Source organism: Tympanuchus pallidicinctus, unplaced genomic scaffold (assembly GCF_026119805.1).
Source record: "Tympanuchus pallidicinctus isolate F22 unplaced genomic scaffold, pur_lepc_1.0 scaffold25, whole genome shotgun sequence".
Classification (NCBI taxonomy): domain Eukaryota; kingdom Metazoa; phylum Chordata; class Aves; order Galliformes; family Phasianidae; genus Tympanuchus; species Tympanuchus pallidicinctus.
The window spans coordinates 4,066,700-4,089,470 of NW_026294742.1; the positions used below are offsets into that span (position 1 = coordinate 4,066,700).

Genomic DNA, 22,771 nt, shown 5'->3' on the forward strand with positions numbered 1-22,771 from the left:
TTGCTGAGTCAGCACCTCAGGAGATTGTATCTCTCCATTCAGTTTAGGCAGAGCTCTCCTCCCAAATGCAATAGGAGCTTTTGTTGGATCTACATCAGGGGGAAGCTTGGCTGAGATAAGAGTGCTTGCCATTCCTGATTTGTCTGGGGAGGATTCTTCTTATACTTAAAAAATACTGTAAAATGATTCTGCTTGGTGACAACTGATGTACCAAAGCCACCACTATTAATTAGCATTAAAACTGAATGGTTCTGTCTCTTCAAAGCACAATTCTAGCATGCGTGAGGTTTTAGGAAGCTGTGAAAGAAGAGGCTGGGATGGTTCATCAGATGAGCTGTTCTTTCTGGTTTGAGCTTCTACTGAGTACTGTAAAATATCAAGAGAAGAAGCAAGGAGAAAGATTAAAATTGTGAGAGAAGTGTTTTTTTAAAGGGTTAAAACCCCTTTAGAATGTTCCATGCTACCGAAGGGACTCAAATTCTATCAAAAGGCCATTTTTCAGAAACACGGTCTTTCTAAAGGTTTGTAGTGGAAACCTGCCCTCGGAATTCGTTAATGATCCTGGAAAGAATCGCTGACCGCCCGCCGCCCTCAGCGCAGCAATGGAGCAGCCTGAAACCCTGGAAACTGCTCAACACAACAAAACACAGCTGCACGGAAAAAGAAAATCATATATATATAAAATCCTACTTAACAATAGCATCTGTTTCTTAAGAGCAAACCAAATGACCGTAAAATCACAGACGCCGCTCTCAGCCCGAGCCCCGGTTGCTGCTCGACGGCGCCTGCGCGCCCGCGTTCTGGTTACCACAGCAACCCGCCCTTTGCGTAAGCCTAGCTCTGTGAATAAAAACTGCGCGGCCCCGTGCTCCTTTCCTCTACTGTTTCTAGCTTTGCGTCAATAGCGTAAGCAGCGCGTTCGGCGGTGGTTGTTGAAAAGCAGTGGCGTCCGCGGCGTGGTTGGTGAATCGGAATGTGTGGCCGCTACTAGCGTGGGGCGAGGGGAGCGGCGAGCGGCGCTTGGTGGGTGCGCGTGTGAGGAAAGGGCGGGAATCGCTGCCGTGTGGGAGCCCGCGCCAACTGCCTTCTCTGTAAAGGAGCTAATGTAGTAAAACACTGGAATAGATTCTGGTTTGTTGATCACCAAGATCCACAGAAGAAAAGTACTGCTTTAAAAAATATCCTCGGGAAAGGGTGCTTTCTTTTCCTTTCTTTTTTTTTTTCTTTTTTCTTTTTTTTTATAAGAACAAATTGATTGAAGTAGAAGTTAGTTTCCTTGAATGAATTAGATATTTACAAACCAAAGACTTTTGAAACTTCACCATTTCTATAGAAGAATGTGAACTTTTGTCCATGCAGATGGCACACGCGAAGGTCAAAGCTTTCTCACGTCCCTCAGCTTTAACTCTCTTCTCATCCTTTTTTCACCACACCTTGGTATAGTGATTTTAATCAGTGGTCATAGCATTAAGTGATTTTATGCAGAGTTGAAGCCTTCAATCTTTTGTCTGTGGCTGATGCTGTTGATGGGAGTGATGTGATGCTATGGAGACTTGTGACTGAGCTCTGTGGGAAGAGAGAACCTGGATCTCAGTGCCTATAATTCTCAGCACTTTCAGCAGCTTTGTGTTTCTTAAATCACTGGCTTGTTTCCCCTGACGTTGCAGCTAATTTGTTGGTTTGGTGATTGTGTGTTTGCGAGAGAAATTTAGTTGAAATACACCAAAGGAAAATGGCCTGTTGATTTTAAAACACTTCTCCTTGTTTACCTTGGTCCCTCCTGGACTTTGGATTCACTGAGATGGTTGAATTGATTATTTTTTCCTAGCTTAGTTTGTGAAAGAGCTCCAGGAGACGAGCAGTGAGTCATGCTGTGCGCTCAGGACAGATTGGTACACGCTGAGGATGTGCTGAGCCAGAACTAGGAGAAAATGGAGCAAATCCAGCGTGTGCGATGCTGCTACCAACCAGGAAGGTTTCTTTTTTTGCTTTCAGAACTGTTATTTTGGAGCACATCACGAAGCGGATCCAGGTTTGGAGCAGTCAGGAGTATGATTGATAGAAATGTGTATATGGTTAAAAATAAACACTGTCATCTTTGGTCCTCAGTGACACATCGGCTGTAAATTTGGGTATTTTGTTTGTTTGTTTGCTTTCAGTGTGGATCGAATCACATGAGTGCCTGAAGTGATCCCTCACAGAAGAAATTCCTCACAAAAGAGAATAAAATGGTAATTCTAAGTAGTGGTCTGGTAGTTTTGTTGACCTTTATTCTTTGCTTATGTTTGCAAAACAACTGTAGGGTTTTTGTTATATGCTGCACGCTTTCTTTTTTTATTATTTACTGGTCCTTTAATTTTTTTTTAAATGGGAGACTTTTGTCTCCTGGATGTTAAGAAGTCCAAGCCTGTTGCAGCATTATGGAAATACGATTATTTGAATGTGAGAGCTTTTATTTTTTTCCTGAAATTTGGAAGTTTATATCCAAGTGAAATGAACAGCAAAACCTTTTAGCATCCTAAATGCAGTCTAAACTAAGTTGATTAACAACACTTAGGCAATACAGAAGAGCAATGGGATTTTTTATTCTTTATTATCTTTATTGTTTGATATGCTATCAGTCAAGATTGGTAATTACTAGAGACGTTTATGTGATTCAAAATGGCTCATAGTTGCATGCACATCCTGACTATAAGGCTGGAATGAAAGAAAGCTGAAATTCTGGGGTTGGAAGGGAGCAAAACAAAACCTCTGGAGTTTTTTTTTTTTTCTTTATAGTTGCTAATATGCATAATATTAAAGGAATCTGCATGGCCACTATAACAGGTTTGTTCTTCTAAAACCAGAGCCCTGCGTATGGTTAAATTACTCCATTCCAACCCCGCCTTCTCAGTCCGTGAGAGGAGGAGAGGAAGGGAACTGTTGCAAGCCTGTTGCCATGGGCACGCGGCTGCAGGCGGCTCGTGTGGCTGGATCCTGCCGCATCTGCACTGCACGGTGAGTCCTTCCTTGTGTTTGCTGCATGAGGATTGCTCTCGTTAGATTCTTCTGAATGCCAGTAAGAAACTGGTGCCTTACAAAGAGTTCCCTCTCAATAACCCACAACCCTTCTTTTCATAACGATATCATTGCTTCTCAAGTGAGATATCTTGATTCGCTTGTAGTTTTCCTGTGAACACTGTTCTTCCATGTCAGACTAACTACTGATTTTGTTCCTTATGAGCTGATGTTGAGTGGAAGTTTGTTGCTGTGCCAAGAAATATGGCAACTTTGTTGTTTCTCCTTTCCCCTTCTGACCTAATGGAATCTGATATGCCCTAACATTAATAAACATGCTTTATGCAGTAGCATTTAAAATAGTGAGGTGTGGGCTTTTTAAATTAAGCACTACAAAGTCAGTTGAGGACTAAACTATAGCAGTTATGTTGAATTAACTGAACAGTTCTCTGTCCTCCTCCAGAATTACTCAGTGCTTTTCTACTTAGAAAAAGCCCCTATTTCTTTCTATATTTCTGCAGACAGAAATCATCCTTTTTCATGAGAAACATGTATTCTTTAACATGAAGTCAAAGAGCTGCCAGTTGTACTAGGAGGAAACAAGTCCAAAAGGACTGTTCATTTTTTGTTTTTGATGTTTTTCCTGTGTTGAGACAATTCCTCAATATTTTGTCTCACTTTGCATGTTTTCTGTCTGACAGAACAGACCTGAGTTTGGAGGATGAAGTCCAACCCAAAGCATATGGTTCCCCCAGTGAGCAGGGACAGAATAATCTCCCAGTTTCCTAAGGTAAGAGTTCTTTATCACTTTGCTCAGAGGTTGTATCACCTGCCATGCCTTTCCCTTGTGCTAATAGTATTTTGGTTTGATGTATATTTGATGTCTTCTGCTAAAACTGCAAATTGTTTAAGTATTTATTTCAGAGGTGAGTGTGACCCTGTTTTCCCATTCGGTGCTGGTGCACTTAATAATAAACCAGGTTTCTTCCTCTAACCTCAACAGAAAGTGACTTTTGCAACAGAAGTGTTACCTTATAATATCTGTTCTTTTAGCCAAACATTAATAATTACCACACTTACAGAGTTCCTACACTGAGAGGAAATTAGAACCATAGCTGTTATTTAATATTCAGAAAGACTAATTAGGTCTATGTGGAGTTTTCACTTGAAGAATTTGAAGCAATTTTAATCTTCTGTGTGAGTAGGAAACTTAGTCATACTGTAGATCAAACGTAGAAGGCACTGTAGGAAAACTGATAGTGAAGATCATCTTACCCCCATAGAGTTTTATCCTTGAAGTAGAATGGAATGGTTAGGGGCAGGTAAGGACAAAGAATTGCCATTCTGTTTTTAATTTTGTTCAAAGCACTCTTTTGAGAGGATTTTGCACTTCTTTCATTCTCAATCTCAACCTCCTATTTTGCTTTTAATTTTATGAAAAGTGTCACTGTTATTTTAAGTAAATATGAGGCAAAACATGCTTTCCTTGTTTGTAGCCTGCTAAGCTTAATGGAAAATTAGCAATAAAATCAGTGCTTCTCACAAGTAAGAGATCTAAAAGACTTGTAGTCCAAATGATTTTCTAGTGATGCGTTCCCACTTGTGTTCTTCTTGAATGTCTTAGATTATTGGAATTATTTAAGATAATTAATATTGTACAAACTGATTGACAAATATATTTACTGTGGAAGTTCATTAGGGCTCTGATACTTGGTGGAGCTATACAAACATACCTGTGCATCAGCCTTACTGCCTTCTAACCCAGACTGTCCCTTTTCATGAGCTGGAGTATCTCTGTGCTTCACAAGCTTTTTGAAGTAATCTCCTTTTCTATCTCACCTTGCTGATTTGGCTTGTTGACAAGTAGGCATTATGGACTTTATCTCAGTAGCTGTTCTCTTGTGTCTCCAGTGGTACACTCCTGAGGCCTGTCTGCAGATCAAAGACCACTTCCACGCACAGCTCAGAACTGCCTGTCAGCAGAGCACTGGAACAGCTGGGCAAGTTTCTAATAACCCAAGTGTGCAATGAGACACAAATGTTTTAACCTCTTTATAGCCTGACTCCTCCATAAGCTTTTCCTGATTACACATGTTGAGCATTCCACTGTGACTGTCTCCACGGCTCTTCTATACCATTTCACAGTAAATGAATGAAATACTGCTTCTTTATATGTTTTAAAGATCTTTTTCTTCCTGGCTTAAGTGAAGTTAAAGAAACAGAGTTGTTACTTAGTAACAGATATCTTAGTTTAAAGGATTAACCAACTGTTTAAAATTAGTGTTGAATTTTGGCCATGCAAGTCAGCATGAAAAGCAAGTCCTAGAGCATTTGCAAGGACAAGAACAGATGTACTGGCACCACTAGAGAGTACAAAAGGACTGCATACTGAGTGTACCAAGTAAGAACTAGATAAAGGCTTTGGAGCAGATATAAACACAGCAGTTTTAAGTTGCCTGTAGCACATAAGAATCTAGCTTTAATATTTTAAAAGTATCCATGCTGAGAAGTTGTCTTAAATGTTTCCTTAAAACTGGAGCAAAATTCTGGACTAAAATTCTAATGAAAAATAAATCTTGAATTCTAATGTTCTTTAAATTTTTTTCTAGTCATCTCTCTCCCAGAACACACACCTGTAGTAGATTTAGTTTGTAGTGAGTTAAACCAGATATAAGCAGATACAGCATTCAATACAAGACTGAATCTTTTGTTTAAAAAGCCATTCTTTGATACAGAACAATATTAAACCTCCTAAGCCATTTTTGTAGCATGTGCAGGGGAGATGTCAATCCAAGTTTCAGTCAACAAATACTGTACACTCATTTATCCATCTGTATCTCCTGATGGATACGCTACATTTCAATTTTAAGAGTGCAGGTGAGTCACCTCCAGCCCATCTGCTGTATTCTGCGGGAGAACCCAGAGCAAAGAGGATTATTTGCATGAGGCAAGCTTCAGATTAATGTTATTTCAGGTAGTCAGAAAATGTATTGGCTCTGACCATTATTTTTTCCCAGAGACAGATTCTGCAATGGGTTTTATTATCAGCAAATTATTTTATTATCAGCAATTCCATATTTGTGCACTTAAGATTTGATTCTATACTATTTAAGTCAATGAAAAACTCATAATTAATTTTAGTGGCAGAAAAATATAAACTTGTACTTTTGAAGAGCTCTATGGATGTAGATGCTATATGGTCTTAAGTGCAAACTGCCAAGTGTATAATCTTTCCTTGAAAGCATTTCTGATAAGGTCTTTCTGCCCCATAGAAATTATATGCAAAGTAAGAAATGGCTAATTCTGCTCTGGAGTTTTTGGTCTTTTTCTTTCTCACTATTTAAGACTGATCCTTCTGCAGCATTGTGGCATTCAAGTAAGCTGGAGTTGCAGATGCATTAATCACTCGCAACTTAAGGATCTACATCAGAATTGCTACAGTGACAATACTGAAATTACTACTAAAAGCATGAAATATTTTGAATATTCCTAACAGGCTGAAAATATCCAAAGTGGTTGTGGTTGGCGATGTCTATGTTGGGAAAACGAGCCTCATCCACAGGTATGGTGTATTGCAGCAGATGGATTGGTTCAGTTCTTTTCCAAGCTGAAAGCACTTGTTGCAGTAAAGCTTTCAGGAATCTGAACTGAATATATATTCAATCAAATATGATACTGTGCAGTATTTGCCAGACCTTGCAAATTTGGTGAACAGAGCTCTGAATTTCGATAGCTTGTAATTGCATTCTGTCTGTTTGCATTTTCAATTATTTCTGTGTTCCAAAGGAATCTTGCTGGCTATTAATCTCATTAATAAGCACATGTTCCTTTTGTATTTGTGACCCAAAATATATTATTCTGTAACTAAAAATTTGATGCTGCCTCTCCTAGACAGTGCAAAGAAATTGTTTTGATTCTTATTTCATCCTGAGGACTTGCTTGATGTATGTACTTTCCAGTTTATCATTCACTATTTTTTTTATTTTTTGATGTCTCAATGTTTTTATAAATGCTTCTGCACAATGTAATCGCTCCACTATTAGTTCTTTTCTGTATAATTTATCTTAGGTAGTGTTACTTTGCAGCTATTTGTAGCCATGAGTTACTAAAACTTCATCCTTGCCCATTCCTTCATTGCAGGTTCTGTAGGGATCATTTTGAACGAGATTACAAGGCGACCATTGGGGTGGATTTTGAAATTGAACGTTTTGAAATAGTTGGCATACCATATAATCTCCAGATGTAAGTTGAAACGTGGCTTAAGTTCCACATGCAATGCAATCTCAGAAGAGTTTAAGTTGCTACAGGCTCTGGTAGTACAAAGATATACATTAAAAAATAAAAGCCCATAGCATAATATGGATCTGAAAAATAGGTTCTGCACCTGCACTTGCAATTTTAATGAAATAAATGAATAAGTAAAATCTCTAATTTCCTCTTGGATCTCACATTCCTGGAAACATTAGAATTTTGTCAATGAAAATTCATTTTGGAAATCTTGCACTATTTGCAGTTCTTTTTTACTCAAGCTTCTTGGAAGAGGAGCAGAAGCTTTTGCAACTCGTTTTGTTGTGTTACTCTGCCATTTGGGTTTAGTAGGCTTTGTGAGCACAGAACTTGACCTTTCTGAAGGGGGTTGGGGGGTTCCCTGCAGTAATTGAAGTCAATTTTATGAACTCTGATTATTTCAGCATCTCCTAATTGCAAAATAAATGTCATTCCCTAAATCACAAAAAGATCTAAGTGATGTTTCTGATTTTTAGCTATGTTTATCAGTTTAGTGGGAATCCTGGCCTTCTCACACCTGCTTTGGTTCCACTGGAGAATGTCCTTTGCTATCTTACCTGGCTAACTGTATTGTTCTATAATGTGCAGTATTTAATTATCTGTGCTATAGCATGATCAGAGCAGAGATACAATTCATTGAATGAAGCATTTTAGTGCATGAATCTTAAGAAACTTCTTGCTTAGGAACACATTTTCTCTGAAATATCAGTGCCTAGAGATGTAAACAGGTGGCCAGTGAGATTTACTGAAAAACACACAAATGATTTTCTATCCATTTCGGTGCCATTTTGTTTTTGAAAATTCTATTCAGCCCTGCCTTTCTGGAGTTTGAATGCCTTTAAAATCTGCACTGATAAGTCAGTATGTTGTCAGTTGAAACAATAAGGTTCATGGGCTGCTAAACTTGAGGTTGTGTTGTCTTCAGACTCCTTGGTGGTGATGTAGAACGTTTCCATACGATAAGCACTGGTGCCCCCTCTTGCTGAGAGATTTCTGTACAAGCTACGTCTGCAAGTAGTGGCAGTGCTGTGCTGTAACAAAGTCCCAGACCTCTGTAGTATTGGCTGTAGGTGGGAGAACTGTCTATCATCTTCATGGATAAGCAGCTCTTTCTTTCCTTTTTCACTTTTATTTATTTACTTGCTTATTTATTCTTTAATGGAATTGTGAATGCACTGCTATCAAAGTATCAGTTGCAAGACTTCAGCATGAACAGATGTATGATTTATTTGGTATTAGTGCAGAAAATGCATTTTCAAAATTAGATTGCCATAGAAAGATATAAATGTGATGTAGATGAAGTTGAGATGTTTGAAGAAAAGAGTATTACAATACAGAATACAAGTGTTTGAATTGTGTCTCAAAGAACAGTCTCCAAAATGACCAGTTAAAAAAATTCACTCTGGATAAAACCAGAACTGGAATGGCTTAATTAAGTAATAGAGCTTTACTTGTATTTCTATCAGAAGTTAATGAATAACATGTTCCAGATGGAGAAGAGTGTAATACCACAGAAGTGCTACCAACTTGTACCAGTCTGTTGCTTCATTAGTATGTTTGCTCAGGTTACGCTTGATTTCATCAACCTGAAGTTTCTTTTTTTCCCCCATTGCACAGATGGGACACAGCAGGTCAGGAAAAGTTCAAGTGCATTGCATCTGCTTATTACCGAGGAGCAGAGGGTGAGATCAGTATTAATTTGAAACTGCCTGTAACAGGAGATTGTATATACACCTATATATGCTCCTTGGAAAGACACATGTAGATACATGCAATGGAATGGCATTTTCTTTACTGGGAAGAGGGAAAGACTGAAAATCTCATGAATGCATTTGTTGCAAGCTCTGAATGTTGTGATGATGAAGTGATTAAAAATTGCTACCTGTGTCTTGGGAAGGGTGGGGGATCAGCCTAACAGTGTCTCCTAAGTCCTCCGTGTTAAATCCACTGTTGTACTGTATGTGTGTTATTTCTGTTTAACAAGATGAGTTAAACTGGAGAGATTTCTGATACGCTTTTAAACTTAATTACTTTTTTCCTGTCCTTTCATTACAGTTATAATAACAGTGTTTGATCTAGCTAATATCCAGACTTTGGATCACACCAAGTAAGTTTCCTTATTTTGGCTTAGCTTTTACAGCTTTCACAGAAGGTTTAATTGCATTGCAGTCTGCAGTTGCTGAGAACTTGCTGGATCCTGAGAGTGTTATGTACCTACACAGACCTTGCGTTTTTAATTCAAGATGTATTAGTTCAGTACTTAAAATGGTTTGTTTATAGCAGCACACCAGCTGATGTGAGTAAACTTGCTTCACTTTAAGCACAGGCAGCAAAACACTGTGAATCTGTGATCCACACTGCTGTCACCAGGCTGAGAGCTGACATGTTCTATCATGCTGTTATGACAGTAAAGCAGATACGTGTCTTTCCACAGCTTGTACTTTGTCTTATTCAAATGTGTACTGGGGTCTTTCCTCAGACTACTGCTGTGGCATTTAATGCATCCACAAAAGACTTCATAAAATTACATATATATTTGTGTGTGTGTATCTGCTTGAATGAAAATAACTGAAACATTTGAACCTGATTTCTGCCCCCACGCACTCTTCCCTCCTTGCCTTGTGCTGGATGACTCCAGAGGAACTTGGTTGCCAGAGTAACAAAAATATACAAGTTTATGAGACGAGTCATGCAATTGGGGGAGATGCTTTATAATCTTACTGAAGAAGTTATTACACTCTTCTTTTCTCCCTTTGTTGCCTAATCTGTTATGTTGTTTATAATTTTTTCTTCTGCTTCTTTTTTTTTCATTATCACTGTAAAAATTTTGCCTTTTCCATTATACTGAGTATTATTATACTCGTCTCTGAGTATTAATATTATTGTAGAATTTACACTCTACTGTGAGCATGTTTCCACTTTTCAGTAGTGGAAGGCATGCATTCGGTGCAGTTGGAATAGCTCCTGTTCCCTTTCTGTCTCAAAAAAAAAAAAAAAAAGACAACAAACAAAAGGCCTCTGGCACTCTTGCATCAGCTCACTCTCTGGCTTTTCTTGTTACCCTGTTATGTGTCTCTGTCTCAATTATTCCATACTGCCTCTGACTGATTTTCTCATCTCTCTTCTGCTTTTCAGACAGTGGCTGGAAGATGCTTTGAGAGAAAATGAGCCAAATTCCATCTTCATCTTTCTGGTTGGAACAAAAAAAGATTTGGTGGTGAGCAAATGGCAAGATACTGATATGACTGATCGCAGGTAGCAAATGAATGGGAAAATGAGGTGCAAGAAAGAAAATTGTATTAAAGGGGGAAGAAGTCTTGAAGAAGAGATAAGAGAAATTAAAAAAAAAACAAAAAACAACAGGAGGTGTGGAGAGAAAACTTTGAGCATATTAAGAATAGATTGAGTAGAAAAAAAGGATCTGAGACAGAAGTAAGAAGGACTAAACAACAACAACAAAAATCATTATGATTACTCAGTCCTGTGACTTTCTGCTGAAGGCAAGCGATTGTACAAGAATTTGAAGACCAATGACTGTGCTGTTTTCTTTATTGCTCTGTACCATGCTGCATAGCTAGGTACAATTGTTGCCCTTGTTACTTTGCTTCATGTAACAGAAGGTAGATGGGGGCTTCCAATTTAAAAACAACGTTAAGTAATTTATTTTCCAAGCATCTGAATACTTCAGCTGTCTGCTTGCAGGAGTTCCCAGGGAAGGACAGAAATGCTACAGTGAGAACAGGAAGCATCCCAGTGTAGGTGCTAGCACTACTTCTGTGTTATTACCAGCTTGCTTCTTACATTAAAGGTATTCCTTGGTTTTTACTTAGTCAGATGCTGTTTGTGAAAGGACAGAGCTGGATGCTATCCGCTTTGCCAATGACATGCAGGCAGAATACTGGTCAGTTTCAGCCAAAACAGGTAAGTTACTGCAAAAGATATAAAAATAATGTAACCAAAGAGGCTAATGTTGAAGTGGAAGGATGCTGAAGTTCCTTATACCTTTATTTCAGTGTATTTTTAAGGATCCTGCTGCATTTTACTGCTTTCAAGACTTCATATTTATCAATGGTTGATCTTCAGTTAAGCATCTGCACGTATGCTTTCACTGTTGTGTTTACAGAAAGGTGTGCTTAAGCTACTGCAGTGTCTAAGCATGTTTAATTCATGGATAATTATTTAAAGACATGTATGCACTTCTACTTGATTAGGAATGAAAATATTGTGCCACAAACCGAGACTTCCTTGTTGCTGAGTTTAAAACAAACAAAAAACCAACCAAACAAAGGGTGCATTATTCTAGAGTAGGGAAAAAAGGGAATTTCTCCCTGCAGTGATCAGAAGACAGGTTGGTGGAGATGCCTGATCCTTCCCAGTATTAAGCAGTGGTCTGCTCACAGGTGTGCTTGTTCGTACCTGATCAGGCACTGATGTGCAGTTGCAAAAACGCATCCTTTTTGTTCTGTTTCCTAGGGGAAAATGTCAAAGAGTTCTTTTCCCGAGTTGCTACCTTGGCCTTTGAACAGTCCATGATGAGGGAGCTGGAGAAAACCACGGGGCACATGGCTCAAATTGGGACAGGAGACCTCATCAGTACGTTAAGTTTTGCTTGTCTGGAAGGTTTTTTGAGCGCTGAAGCCTGTCTCACGCAGCTGCAAGCATATTAACTGCAGTCTTTTGAGGGGCTTCATTCAACTCTTACTACCTTTAATATTGGGTGATGTTATTTCTTATGAACTGAGTTTATAACTTTTTGGCTTCTACAGGGCTGGAACAGAACCTGATGGAAATCTCAGAAGGCAAAGCTCAAGAAAGCTCAAGGTGCTGCTGATTTTCAACTCTTTCTGCAAATGCCACACTGCTCTGTAGTCCAACATACAGCACCTGCAACAACAAAAGCTCTAAAATCAGAAGTAAAAATTTGCGTTTTTAGAAATGAGGGAGAAAAATATTATTCAAACTATCTTTCTGAGGGCTCTCTTGTTGTTGAAGACTTTCTTGTGCTGGATGGTATTGTTACATGAACTTTTCTCTGTGTAGTGGAAATATGGCATCCTTGTCTCAGCGCAAGAAGACATTGCCAGCACCGTGTGCTCATCTGTCTGCCAGAAAAACTTGTAGTCAAAAGTTATGTAACTTTGATAATTCTCTAGAAATCTTGATTACTGAAGTTGCATCCTCATGGGAACAGAATACAAATGGCAGTTCAGAGAAAAGGGTGCTGAGAGCGGCCTGTCAGAATCTAAAGGTAGCAATATGGGAACAAAGGGCACAGAGTCTTCAACAGGTCTCAGTGGGTTCAAATTAAGAGGGGAGATTTAGATTGGTTATAAGGAAAAAGTTTTCTGCAGCAAGGGCAGTGAGGTACTGCCACAGGTTGCTCAGTGAGGTGGTGCTGCTCTGCCCCTGCAGGCATTCAGGGTTTAAATGTCATCTAGCCCAATTCAAACAGTCCTATGATTCTGAACTAAAAATATTCTAGATTCTCAACCATTTATTTCATCTAAAATTGTCTTCTATGAAAAAGTGAGTGGAAAGGTGGCTTGCAGCCTTTTAATTACTTCTATTTTTCCGTGGCTTGTGATGTAAGCTAGAGCAATTACAAATAATGTAATAGAGATCTAGGATCTTTTTTTTTTTTTTTTTTTTTTTTTTCTCTTTTGCAATTGATTCTGCTGGCAAGGTCAACAATGTAGCATTTGGTAAAGAAGATGAATATGTGGGTATGTAAGGAGTCTGACTGTGGAATATCCTGACCTGCATCTCTTTCACAGGATGATGAACACACGCTCCACTTGTACTGTGTCTGATACTGAGTGGGCACCAAAGCCACAATCTTTGTGCTAACTGAGCTTGAATGAGAGTAGAAAGACATTTCACTCTACTGCTGTGTATAGTGCATGCATATAAAACGCGTTGCATTTCTGTGATGCTTTTCAGAAGCAATTTTACAAGCCATTAGAGCCACATGGCCATTCCTTCATACTGTGCTGTGAGTGCATGAGTACTGCTAACCTCATATTACTGGTAGAAGCTCTTAAAAATAGTATTAAAATCCTTTGTTTGCACGTAGAAAATTTTCTATGAACTGATTTGAAAGTCAGAATTTTGTGTGTTGTTATCATTCATTTATTCTCATTTTGTTTCCTTGTTAAAGATGTTATTGTAAGAGGAAGTAATTCATATAGCAGTTATTCTAAAGATGTGCTTCAAGGCTCTTTGCTACCATGATGAACAGGCTCGAGCCTGGATTTCTGACCAAATTGTGCTTGCATCTATATGTTTTTTGGACATAAGCAGTCTTGTTATGCAGTTTGAGCAATCCTGAAGTGTGTCAGAGAAGAAAACTCGGACACAATACCAGTTACTGTCATTTGAAGGACAGTAACTGACTGTAGGCTGGACAAGTTCAGTGTGGCTGCAGCAGCAGTCCTTCTGCTGAGTATTATCTCTACCCATGGTGCATCCTTGTAGTTTCACGTGGCTGTTACTGAGCAGTTACTGGTCTGCCTCTTTCCTAGGAGCACTGATAACGGTCCTGGAGGTCAAAAGGCAGGTTTTGCAGGATGTCTTCCTGTCTATGCTAGGTAGGTGCTAGGTTTCAGTGCAGACACAGGATTGGTACCTACAGTGTAAAATGAATCGGAAGTAAATTATATATATATAATTCTTGAAGTAAATAAAGAAAATAAATCACAGACTCTGTTGCTGACCGTAATTCTCGTACAAAATTAGAGATATAATCTCTTCAGCAATGCAGTTGTGTTATTTTGAAAGTCAACTGGGACAGTTTTCCTAATGATTAAGTACACTGCTTGAGGTCATTAGTGGTTTATATCTTCCTTAGTTCCAAAAACTTTACCCAAAACTGCATTAGTGTGTTAGTCAGCAGCTATCTTCTGGAGATGGCCTGATTCAATTCAAGCTGTGAAGGATGCTTTGAGACCTTTTTTAAGCCCCTGTGAGGCTGCCCCTGCAAAGTATAAATAATTGATCATCGAAAATGAATCTTAGATCTTACAATTGATGGATTGCTTAGGAAAGCACAAAGGGAAACCTAACCTTGGGTGGGAAAAGAATTATCAGATTGCAAGTTCTTAAATGTTTTTATCTTGTTTATGTTGCATCTATGCTTGTTGATCCATTTTATCAGCAATTTCAATTTGCTTTGGAAAGCCTTCAGATTGTGGAAAGCAGTGTCAGAACAATTCTGTTAACTCTGAATGTAGGCAAGCTAAAACATAATTTTTTTTTTTTACCAGCTAAAGCCTTCATAGTGTTGATGGCACCAGTTTCAGAACCATTTCCTGTGGAGTTTGTAGATAAGAAATCAGAGAATGTGAAATTCATAATGAGTGTGAAGCAGAGTGAAAGAGCAGATGTAATTATCTCCACAAAGATGGACTAGTGTTATGCTAGTTCGTGCCTTTCATAATACAGGTTAATCAGCTAATGAGTTTCTATTGAAATAAGTACGTATATCTGAGGAAAAACAACTGGTAACAAATCAAGAGCCATTCAAGAAAGAGTCACCAGGCAGGTAAATCTCATTTTTGCTGTAAAAACCTTTTGTTTTCATCCTTAGTGATATTATTTCTCCCTTTGAGTGCTGATGTGACCCTTGGGGTGTTTTCTTTCATACTCTTGTAGGTCATATGATCCATATCATTCCTGTTGCTCTCCATGTCAGACTCACCTCACTGCCATTCTCTGAGTCCTAAGAAAGAGGACTGCTATCGTAGTGTGATGTATGTTGGACAGGACTTCAGGAGATTATTGGTCATGTCAAACTACCACAAAAGTGAGTGCTACCTTACGCTACAAAGATAGCTCTTAATTTCAGCCACGTGTTTATCAGAAATCAGGGTTTGTTTCTCCTTAAAAAGCCCCCACTTCTGTGCTTCGTGGTTTTTTTTTTTGTTTGTTTGTTTGTTTGTTTGTTTTCTTACAAAGACTCCTGATTCTCCCGCGCTGGGAGACACAGAAAAACAAACCCCCCGAACTTCGTAACTGTGAAGCTCCAGCGCTCTAAACGCCAAGCGCATCAGCTGTTCTTTCCCACAAGAGGGAGCTCTATGGTCAGTTCGGTGCTCGCTCTATTTCTGCTGGAAAGGCCGGGCGAGGCAGCAGAGGGTGCGGGCTGGATACGCACTGCCCCCTCAGCACAGCACTCGCTGCTACAAATCACCGACACGTGTCTGCCACTATGGCCTTAATGAAATTTTGTGATCTCTTAAAATGAATGCATAAAGGAACAGCATCAATTCAGAGACCGCTTGAACAGTCACCAGAATTTCTGACCTTGTACCTCAAGAAATACAGAGGATACAGTTGTTAAACAGTATTTGCCACAAGTGAATTGTGCATACAGAAAGGCCTCCTATGATCCATTAGAAATCTTGATGCAGCTGGAGATGGCACAGATATGAAAACAGTGAGCCCAAATAGAAAACACTCCAGAAGTAATTTTAAAAATAACAACAAAACCAATGGCACTGAATTAAAAGCAGTCTCCAGACTCACAACGCATCCCCATGGTGTAATGTATGTGCCAGTATTACAACCATGCTAGCACAATCTGAAAGTTAACCGTACTAGGAATGCATTGCATATCAGAATGTCAGTGGTCAAACAGGCATGAAGGCAAATAGTAGCAATGGTGAAAAGCCAAGTTGTCTTCCTGTGAAACATTGAGATTTCTTGGAAGGCTTGTATAGGTATTGACTTGGTATACAGATTTTATTATGATTTTGATTATAATCTGTTTTTTGTATAGATCAGTCGATGTGTTAAAAGCTGAGAAAACAAGTGCAGGAAAAGAGGTTAAGGGCAGGAAACAAACAGCAAGGGGGATGCGCTATTTGAAGCTGAACGCGTGATTGGCCATTTGTGATGTCTGAAAATACTTTGTGTTGTCTCAGAACACGGAGAGGAAAATGGTTTAGCGGGTTGTGAAGCACTGCATATTTTGAAGGTAAGAGAACTGCTCCTCTGGCTCTGTGCTTCTTACTCTTAAGGAATTGCACCACTTGTTGCTGGTGCTATATTCCACCGTCTTTTCTCAAAAAACATATGAGAAAAGATATACTTCACTTGTGTGGTTTGTCCCACGTCAGACATAAAAGGAGCAGGTTTATGAGGGATACTGAGATGTGCAACGTTTCACTTTTCTCATCATCCAGAAAGGAAATACGATGATAAATATATCTGTAATTCCACTTTTCCAGGGGCTGGATTAGTATGTGGAAAGGGCTTAAGCAAGGCTGTGTGCCATGGTTTGAGAAGCAGGAGAGTAAGCAGCCAAACTTCTGGTCGCAGCTCACCACCCTTCACTCAGAGCTGGAGAGCAGTGCTCTGAATTGTTTTGGCTAGCATAATATAAGGCAAAAGTGAGAGTGATGATGGAACAAAGCAGGTTTGGTTACTACTATCGTAGCTATTTTGAGTACCAGCTTGTCATTTATCAGAGTACCCGATCGTGAAGGAAGGCTCGAGTGAACGAAGCGCCCACTAATTAACAGCTTTTGCAGCTGTGGGGGCAAACGTGACCTTTGAAGGCGAGCTGCATCAGTGCCCGAGGGGAGCGCCGCTCCGAGCACCGGGCAGGGCGCTCCGTTTATACACGGGACGAGAGGGCGTGGATGCAGGGGCGGTGCGCGCACACAGGGACGTGCCTCGTCGGAGCCGAGGGCTGCCGGCGCGGCTGAGCGGTCCGCGGCCGCAAGCGCGAGCGGACGGGCGTGTACACGGCGTGCAAATCCGCGCCTTTGTCTCCCCGGCGGCCGCCTTCGAGCGTGCCGGTGGGAGCGGCCCCGGGCCGGCTTCCCCGAGCCCGGCGGGGGTCCCGCGGGCACGGCCTCCCTCCGCCGGCCCAGGCTGCCCCTTTAAGAGAGGCCCCAGCGCCGTGTCAATCGCCGCGCCCGGCTCCTTTCCTCTCCTCCCCTTCCGCAGCGCTGCGATTCGGGGTGCCGCCGCCAGAGCCGGGCCGCGCGATGGGCAGCCGCGGGCAGCCGCCGGAGCCGCGCCGCCGACCGCCGTCAGAGCCGCGCCGAGGGGGCTCCCGCGGGGCCGCGGGGCGTCCGGGCACCGAGGGGTAGCGGCGGGGATCTCCGCGGGACGCGCCGACGCTCCGGAGAGCGTGTGCGCCCGGAGGACAGCACAATAGCCGGGAGGAGGAGACAGGGAAAGGGGCAGGGGGAAAGGAGGAGAGAGAAAGAGAAAGCACAACACAGGGACTAGCAAGGGGAGGACGGAGCGGAGGGCTCCGGAGCGCGGCGGCGCTGAGGACTGTGGCCGGGACGGCAGAGGCAGGAGGTGGGTGGGTGGATGGGTGGAGGGCGATATTTACCTTTCCTCCCCCGCCCCGAGCCCGCTCCTTTGTCCACCTCCCTTTGAAGTGCTATGGAGTCGCCGGGGTGGGAGCGTTGTTGTTCGCTAGCGAAGGATCAGTCATGACGGGGGGAGAGTAGCGAGCGTACGGGGGGCTGGGGACGGCAAGAGGTGGAGGAGGCGAGGAGGAGAGATTGTTCCGAGGATCGCCGTTTGCTTCCCAGTTTCTCTGCATGGACCGTGAAGAAACGCGTTGAGTTGACCCTGTCGGAGCTGTTTCGGCTTCTACATGTGAGATCGGTTGGTTTATTCTCTCCACCTATCTCTCTCCAGCTTCCTTCCCTTATTCTCCACTTACTCCTGTATGCAAAATGGTGGACCCTGTGGGGTTTGTAGAGGCTTGGAAAGCGCAGTTTGCAGACTCTGAGCCTCCTAAAATGGAGCTGAAATCTGTGGGAGATATTGAACAGGAGCTGGAGATGTGCAAAGCATCCATCCGGAGACTGGAGATGGAGGTCAACAAGGAGAGGTTCCGCATGATTTACCTGCAGACTCTTCTGGCAAAGGAGAAAAAAAGCTATGATAGACAGAGATGGGGCTTTAAACGTGCTTCTCAGTTGCCTGAAGGGGGTGCTGACCAGCAGGTCCAAGACCTGCCTCATCACCAGTCTGCTGACCAAGATGAACATGAAAAAAGCAAGTCGCACCATGGGGAGGAAAAGTTCAAACCCAGGATGCCTTCTCTGCGAAAGCTGTCTACCCAGAGCGATGGGTCAGACCTGTCACCTTTGGACAGTCCCCATCACGGAGAAGGAGAACAGGACAGGTGTAAGTATTATGGCGAGGAGAAATTGAAGAGAGTTGCAGAAGATACAGAAAGTCGCTGTGACGCAGATGGATCTCCTTCAAAACACAGATCGTCTTCCACTTGCAGGCTGGTGGGATCTGCTGAGAAGGAGGGATTGTTTGAACCTATTTCCAAGGATAGAGGAAACAGCACCAGTGTGGCAGCCCTAAGGTCCAATTTTGAGAGGATTAAAAAGGGCAATTCACATCATTCTGGAGATAACAAGGATGTTGTTGAAAAACCCTTTTATGTAAACATGGAGTATCATCATGAGAAAGGTCTAGTGAAGGTCAACGATAAAGATGTTTCTGATAAAATAAGCTCTCTTGGTAGTCAAGCCATGCAAATGGAACGCAAAAAGTCCTTACACTCCCTTCCTTCAAACATGGTACCCAGCTTCAATGAATTCCAGCGGCCTGCTTACAGGGGGAGGTCCTCAGAGAGCAGTTTTGGCTATGATGGAGAATATGAAGATGCTGAACTGAACCCCAGGTTTCTCAAAGATAATCTGATAAATGCCAATGGCAGCAACCGCTCACCTTGGCAGCCCATGGACTTTCAACCCTATCAAAGTATCTATGTTGGTGGAATGATGGGGGAGACAGAAGGGAAAGGACCTATCCTGAGAAATCAGGGTACAGCGGACCAGGAGAAACATCTCACTTGGCCCAGGAGATCTTATTCCCCCAGGAGTTTTGAAGACATTGGAGGAGGGTATACTCCTGACTGCAGCTCTAATGAGAACCTTACCTCCAGTGAGGAAGATTTCTCTTCAGGGCAGTCCAGCCACGTCTCCCCCAGCCCTACCACTTACCGCATGTATCGGGATAAAAGTCGTTCTCCCTCCCAGAACTCTCAGCAGTCCTTTGACAGTAGCAGTCCACCAACTCCCCAGTCTCAGAAACGGCACAGGCAGCAGCAGGTCATTGTATCTGAGGCTACTATTGTGGGCGTACGAAAAACGGGACAGATCTGGCCAACTGATGGAGATTTGCCTTCTGGGAGATGTCACCATGACAGCCTCTTCCATGGAGATGCAGGTGTGTACCAGCTTTCCATTTTATTTTTTTTTTAAATGCATAGGGTAGGAAATGGCATCATAGACATTCATAGGAGAGGTTTTCTAGATGAACCTGGTTGAATCACCCAAAGAGGGGAACTGTTCAGTGTGAAAAATCTGTTTACCTTGTAGTTGTTCTGTTTCAGAAAAGTCCTACAGAAGTACTCCTCAGAATTCTCTTGTCTTCTCTCGAGAGGATCGGCTGAGTCCGATGTTAATCAGCTCTCTAAGTTTTGGTGTGATTGCTGAGGTAAAAGAGGGCCAGAACTGTTCAGTATTCCTATACAGATCACTCCTTTCCTCTTACTCTTTCACTGAGGAGTAGTTAAACTGTGCCTCCGAGGTGGTAGCATGTCAACATGCTACAGCCTGAGGGTTTTGCTGGAGCTTTACCAATAATCATACTCTTCCCACAGTCTTGTTTTTTTCCTGCCTGTATTAATTGGAGTGCCAGATTCTCATTCTGTCATCCTTCAATTATTGCTGATTGGAAGTGATGATTGTGCAACCCTGTTGAAGCTTTCTGCTGTCACTAAGTGAGGGAATAACTGTGAGTATCAGGAAGCCCTGAGGGAATGCTCTTAATTTAATTTTAGCAGAATCAGAATTTTTGTTTGAGAAAGAATGGGCCGTGTTTGAACTCATTCTTGTGTAAAACATTCAGGCGTGCAGATGTCTGTGGAATTGCAGTGAATTTCGAGGTGGTAGAAGAAGTGAACAGTGATCGATGTCAATTGAAATAAACTTACGGAACCCATGTGGACACCTCAATCTATTCAGCAAGGCGACATACATAATTGTACATTATTGTAGGCAGTATCTTGTATTAACACTGCCATTGGCCTCCTATGCAGTAAATGAAAAAGAATCAAATCTAGGAACAAAAGAGCAGTATGGTTGTTTTGACAGACTTCTGTCATTCTAGATCTGTGAGTTACTTTGTGTTTTTCTTTTGTTCTTTAAGTCATTTTAATAAGGAGTTAACCTATTTGTTAACGTGATTGAATTGTTGAAGTAGCAGGTGAATGAGTCCTATCAGAGATGTTACTTTCTCAGCCTCTGTACATTTGGTGTAAAGTAACTGCTGAAAGGAGATCCTTGGTTTTACTTTCCCTGCTGATTTTCCGCTTGTTTGTTTTGCCAGCAGTGCTTCTGGGAGCAGCAGCAGGGGAGAAATCTTTCCTCACGCCCTCTGCCATCCTTGTAACCAATTATTTGATTAGAAAAGGCTGTACAGTTGAAATGAATGTTCACTGTACGTGGAACCTCAGCATCCTGTCCTCATAGTGGCTTCTTCCTTCTCTGATTACAGATATGTACTTGCTTTCTATCTGGGACTGCTGCATTCTTGTTTGGTCTCATGCATACGTTTGTATCTTCCAGGGAGCGCTAGCAGTGCAGGAGAGGCTGGGTGTAGTGCTGTTTTATGCTGAGCTGCAGCCATCTGTCTCTGCTCTTGTTTACTGATGCTCTTTAGATGACTGGAAGCCTCCTGGCAGTTGCAGTTTTTGCAGAAGGAAACAAAGGACATGAACAACAAGGGTTGATAAAGCTTGAGGAGAAATTCAGCTTTCAGAAATTGAATAAATGAGTTTTATTTTAAATAGTTTAGCTCATGCTTTGTGGGTTGCATTAAGAGCAAAATGGGCTGCTAAAAACTCTGAACAGTTAAAATTTCTGGTTGTGCTGGAAAGCCTAGTGTTTGTTCTAAACTTGGCCACGCAATTGCAGGCGAGGACAGAATGTAACTGATTCACCTTCTGCTTTCCTCAGCAAAGGGGGTTACATGGCAAGCTTAGCAGGAACCTTCACCAGATGGCTCATCCTTACTGTCTTGCACGTTAGCTGGTGGCAACTTTTTACTTCTCCTGAAGCCACAAACCTTATTGGTTGACTGTGGTTCTGACTAATTCTAACAGCATCTTTTTATATATATATATTCTTTCCTGTTTAGAGAGATTTATCTGAATCTAATTGGTAAAACCTCTTTCTCATAAAACAAACAGAAGACCTGAGTGATCACTGTGTAACTGGTTGGCTCCTGTTCCCAACAACCATGCACTGTTCTACATCACTGCATGACATGAAGGCAGTTCACAGACCCAGCCAGCTTTTTCTGCACCTGTGGTTCAGCTTCTAGTTCTGTCAGTCTTCCCTGAAGTTGTGCTTGAGCAGAGTGCAAGTTTAAATCATAGCAGGTTCTGGCCAGCTTTATTATTAATCAGCATCAAGAGGGATTTGATCAACAGTATTTGGTTTCTTTGCACATTCAGATTTTTGTATGTTTTTTGGCTTAGCTTTTCAAGTCTCTGCCCATAATGACGCTGAATGTAGTGTGGCAGGTGCAAAGTGAACTTTCTGTCTGGATCTGCCCTACCAGTGTGCATGAAGTTTGGCTGGCTGACATGTGATATTTTATTTTAATTTGTGATTGAGTTCACATTCAAGTGATGGTTTGTTGCTTCTGTGTTACAAAAAAAAAAAAAAAAAAAAAAAAAAGGCTTAGGAGGAGGTCATCCACCTCTCCAATGAAAGAGATCTAAGTCAGTATTTGTACTTGGGTTATATCCAAAGCCTTAAATGAGACAGGGTAGTAGGCTTTCAGTTTATTTCAAAGAGCAGAAGGAGAGCTCGAGGGGTGAGACTTGATAATAACTGTACTTTTTGTTAAATGTACCTAATGGAGTCTCAGCAAATATATTTATGTTAGAATGAATTATGTAGCACTAATTTACTGCACTGGGAACAGAGAGAATCAAGTCTTAATTCTGCATTAAACTTGCATATTTTTACTGTGATTGGGGAGGAAAAGCAGTGTCTGTGTGTATATACATAGATAAATAAAAGTCTGTTCTCTGTTAAATGGCAGTTGTAGACATAAAAATGAGAATCTACCCATTATACTTTTCTGCCTGTTATCGAGAAGAGAGCCATTGTGCTGTTATGTAGTGAACAGGCATCACAGTGGCCTCATTTGCTAATAAAGTCTATTAATTGAGAGTTGATCACTGCTTGATGTTATAGTTTGCTTTGTAAAACTGGCGCATGCTCTCTCATAGGTCTGTGTGTGAAAGGATTTGTACCTACCTGCATTACATCGTGTAAACTGTATGGAGCCCTCATAGATAAGGAAGCAGCTCTACAGGTGAATACTGCAGGTTCCCCAGTGGTGACTTCTGTTCATCTGAAGTGACTGGATGGTGCTCTCCATAGACTTTAGTCAGGCTGTCTCGAGAGAAAGATGCCAACAG

The 22,771-nt window shown here is 41.4% G+C and overlaps 2 protein-coding genes across 6 annotated transcripts in view; both read left to right on the top strand.

Moving 5' to 3' along the window:
* Nucleotides 1–1,866: 1,866 nt before the first annotated feature.
* RAB36 (RAB36, member RAS oncogene family) lies at nt 1,867–13,982 on the top strand. Of its 4 annotated transcripts, XM_052689444.1 has the most exons (12): nt 1,867–2,231; nt 2,847–2,997; nt 3,699–3,787; nt 4,909–4,997; nt 6,494–6,559; nt 7,138–7,239; nt 8,902–8,966; nt 9,340–9,391; nt 10,420–10,501; nt 11,115–11,205; nt 11,758–11,877; nt 12,051–13,982. In XM_052689444.1, exons 3-12 carry the CDS (start codon nt 3,719–3,721, stop codon nt 12,113–12,115), a joined length of 801 nt encoding a protein of 266 aa, XP_052545404.1. In that variant the 5' UTR covers nt 1,867–2,231; nt 2,847–2,997; nt 3,699–3,718; the 3' UTR covers nt 12,116–13,982. The 4 variants fall into 4 exon arrangements, with proteins under 4 accessions (XP_052545404.1, XP_052545401.1, XP_052545402.1 ...); XM_052689441.1 differs by lacking the exon at nt 1,867–2,231 and having other exon boundaries at nt 2,856–2,997; nt 4,909–5,037; XM_052689442.1 differs by lacking the exon at nt 1,867–2,231 and having other exon boundaries at nt 2,863–2,997; nt 3,704–3,787; nt 4,909–5,037.
* A 3,353-nt stretch (nt 13,983–17,335) lies between these two features.
* BCR (BCR activator of RhoGEF and GTPase) overlaps nt 17,336–22,771 on the top strand; it is a 100,342-nt gene continuing 94,906 nt past the window's right edge. The window contains exon 1 of one of the 2 annotated variants that reach the window (XM_052689445.1): nt 17,336–19,500. In XM_052689445.1, the coding sequence (XP_052545405.1) occupies nt 17,985–19,500 (1,516 nt within the window). In that variant the 5' untranslated portion in view covers nt 17,336–17,984. Of the gene's footprint in view, nt 19,501–19,572; nt 20,071–22,771 lie in introns of those variants that run through there. The other variant, XM_052689446.1, reaches the window with a different exon arrangement.

Coding starts and splice junctions, on each gene's coding strand:
- RAB36 (XM_052689444.1), top strand. CDS start 3,719: ATGAAGTCCAACCCAAAGCATATGGTTCCCCCAGTGAGCAGGGACAGA. Junction 11,206..11,757: donor GTCAGTTTCAGCCAAAACAG/GTAAGTTACTGC, acceptor TCTGTTTCCTAG/GGGAAAATGTCAAAGAGTTC. Junction 11,878..12,050: donor TGGGACAGGAGACCTCATCA/GTACGTTAAGTT, acceptor TGGCTTCTACAG/GGCTGGAACAGAACCTGATG.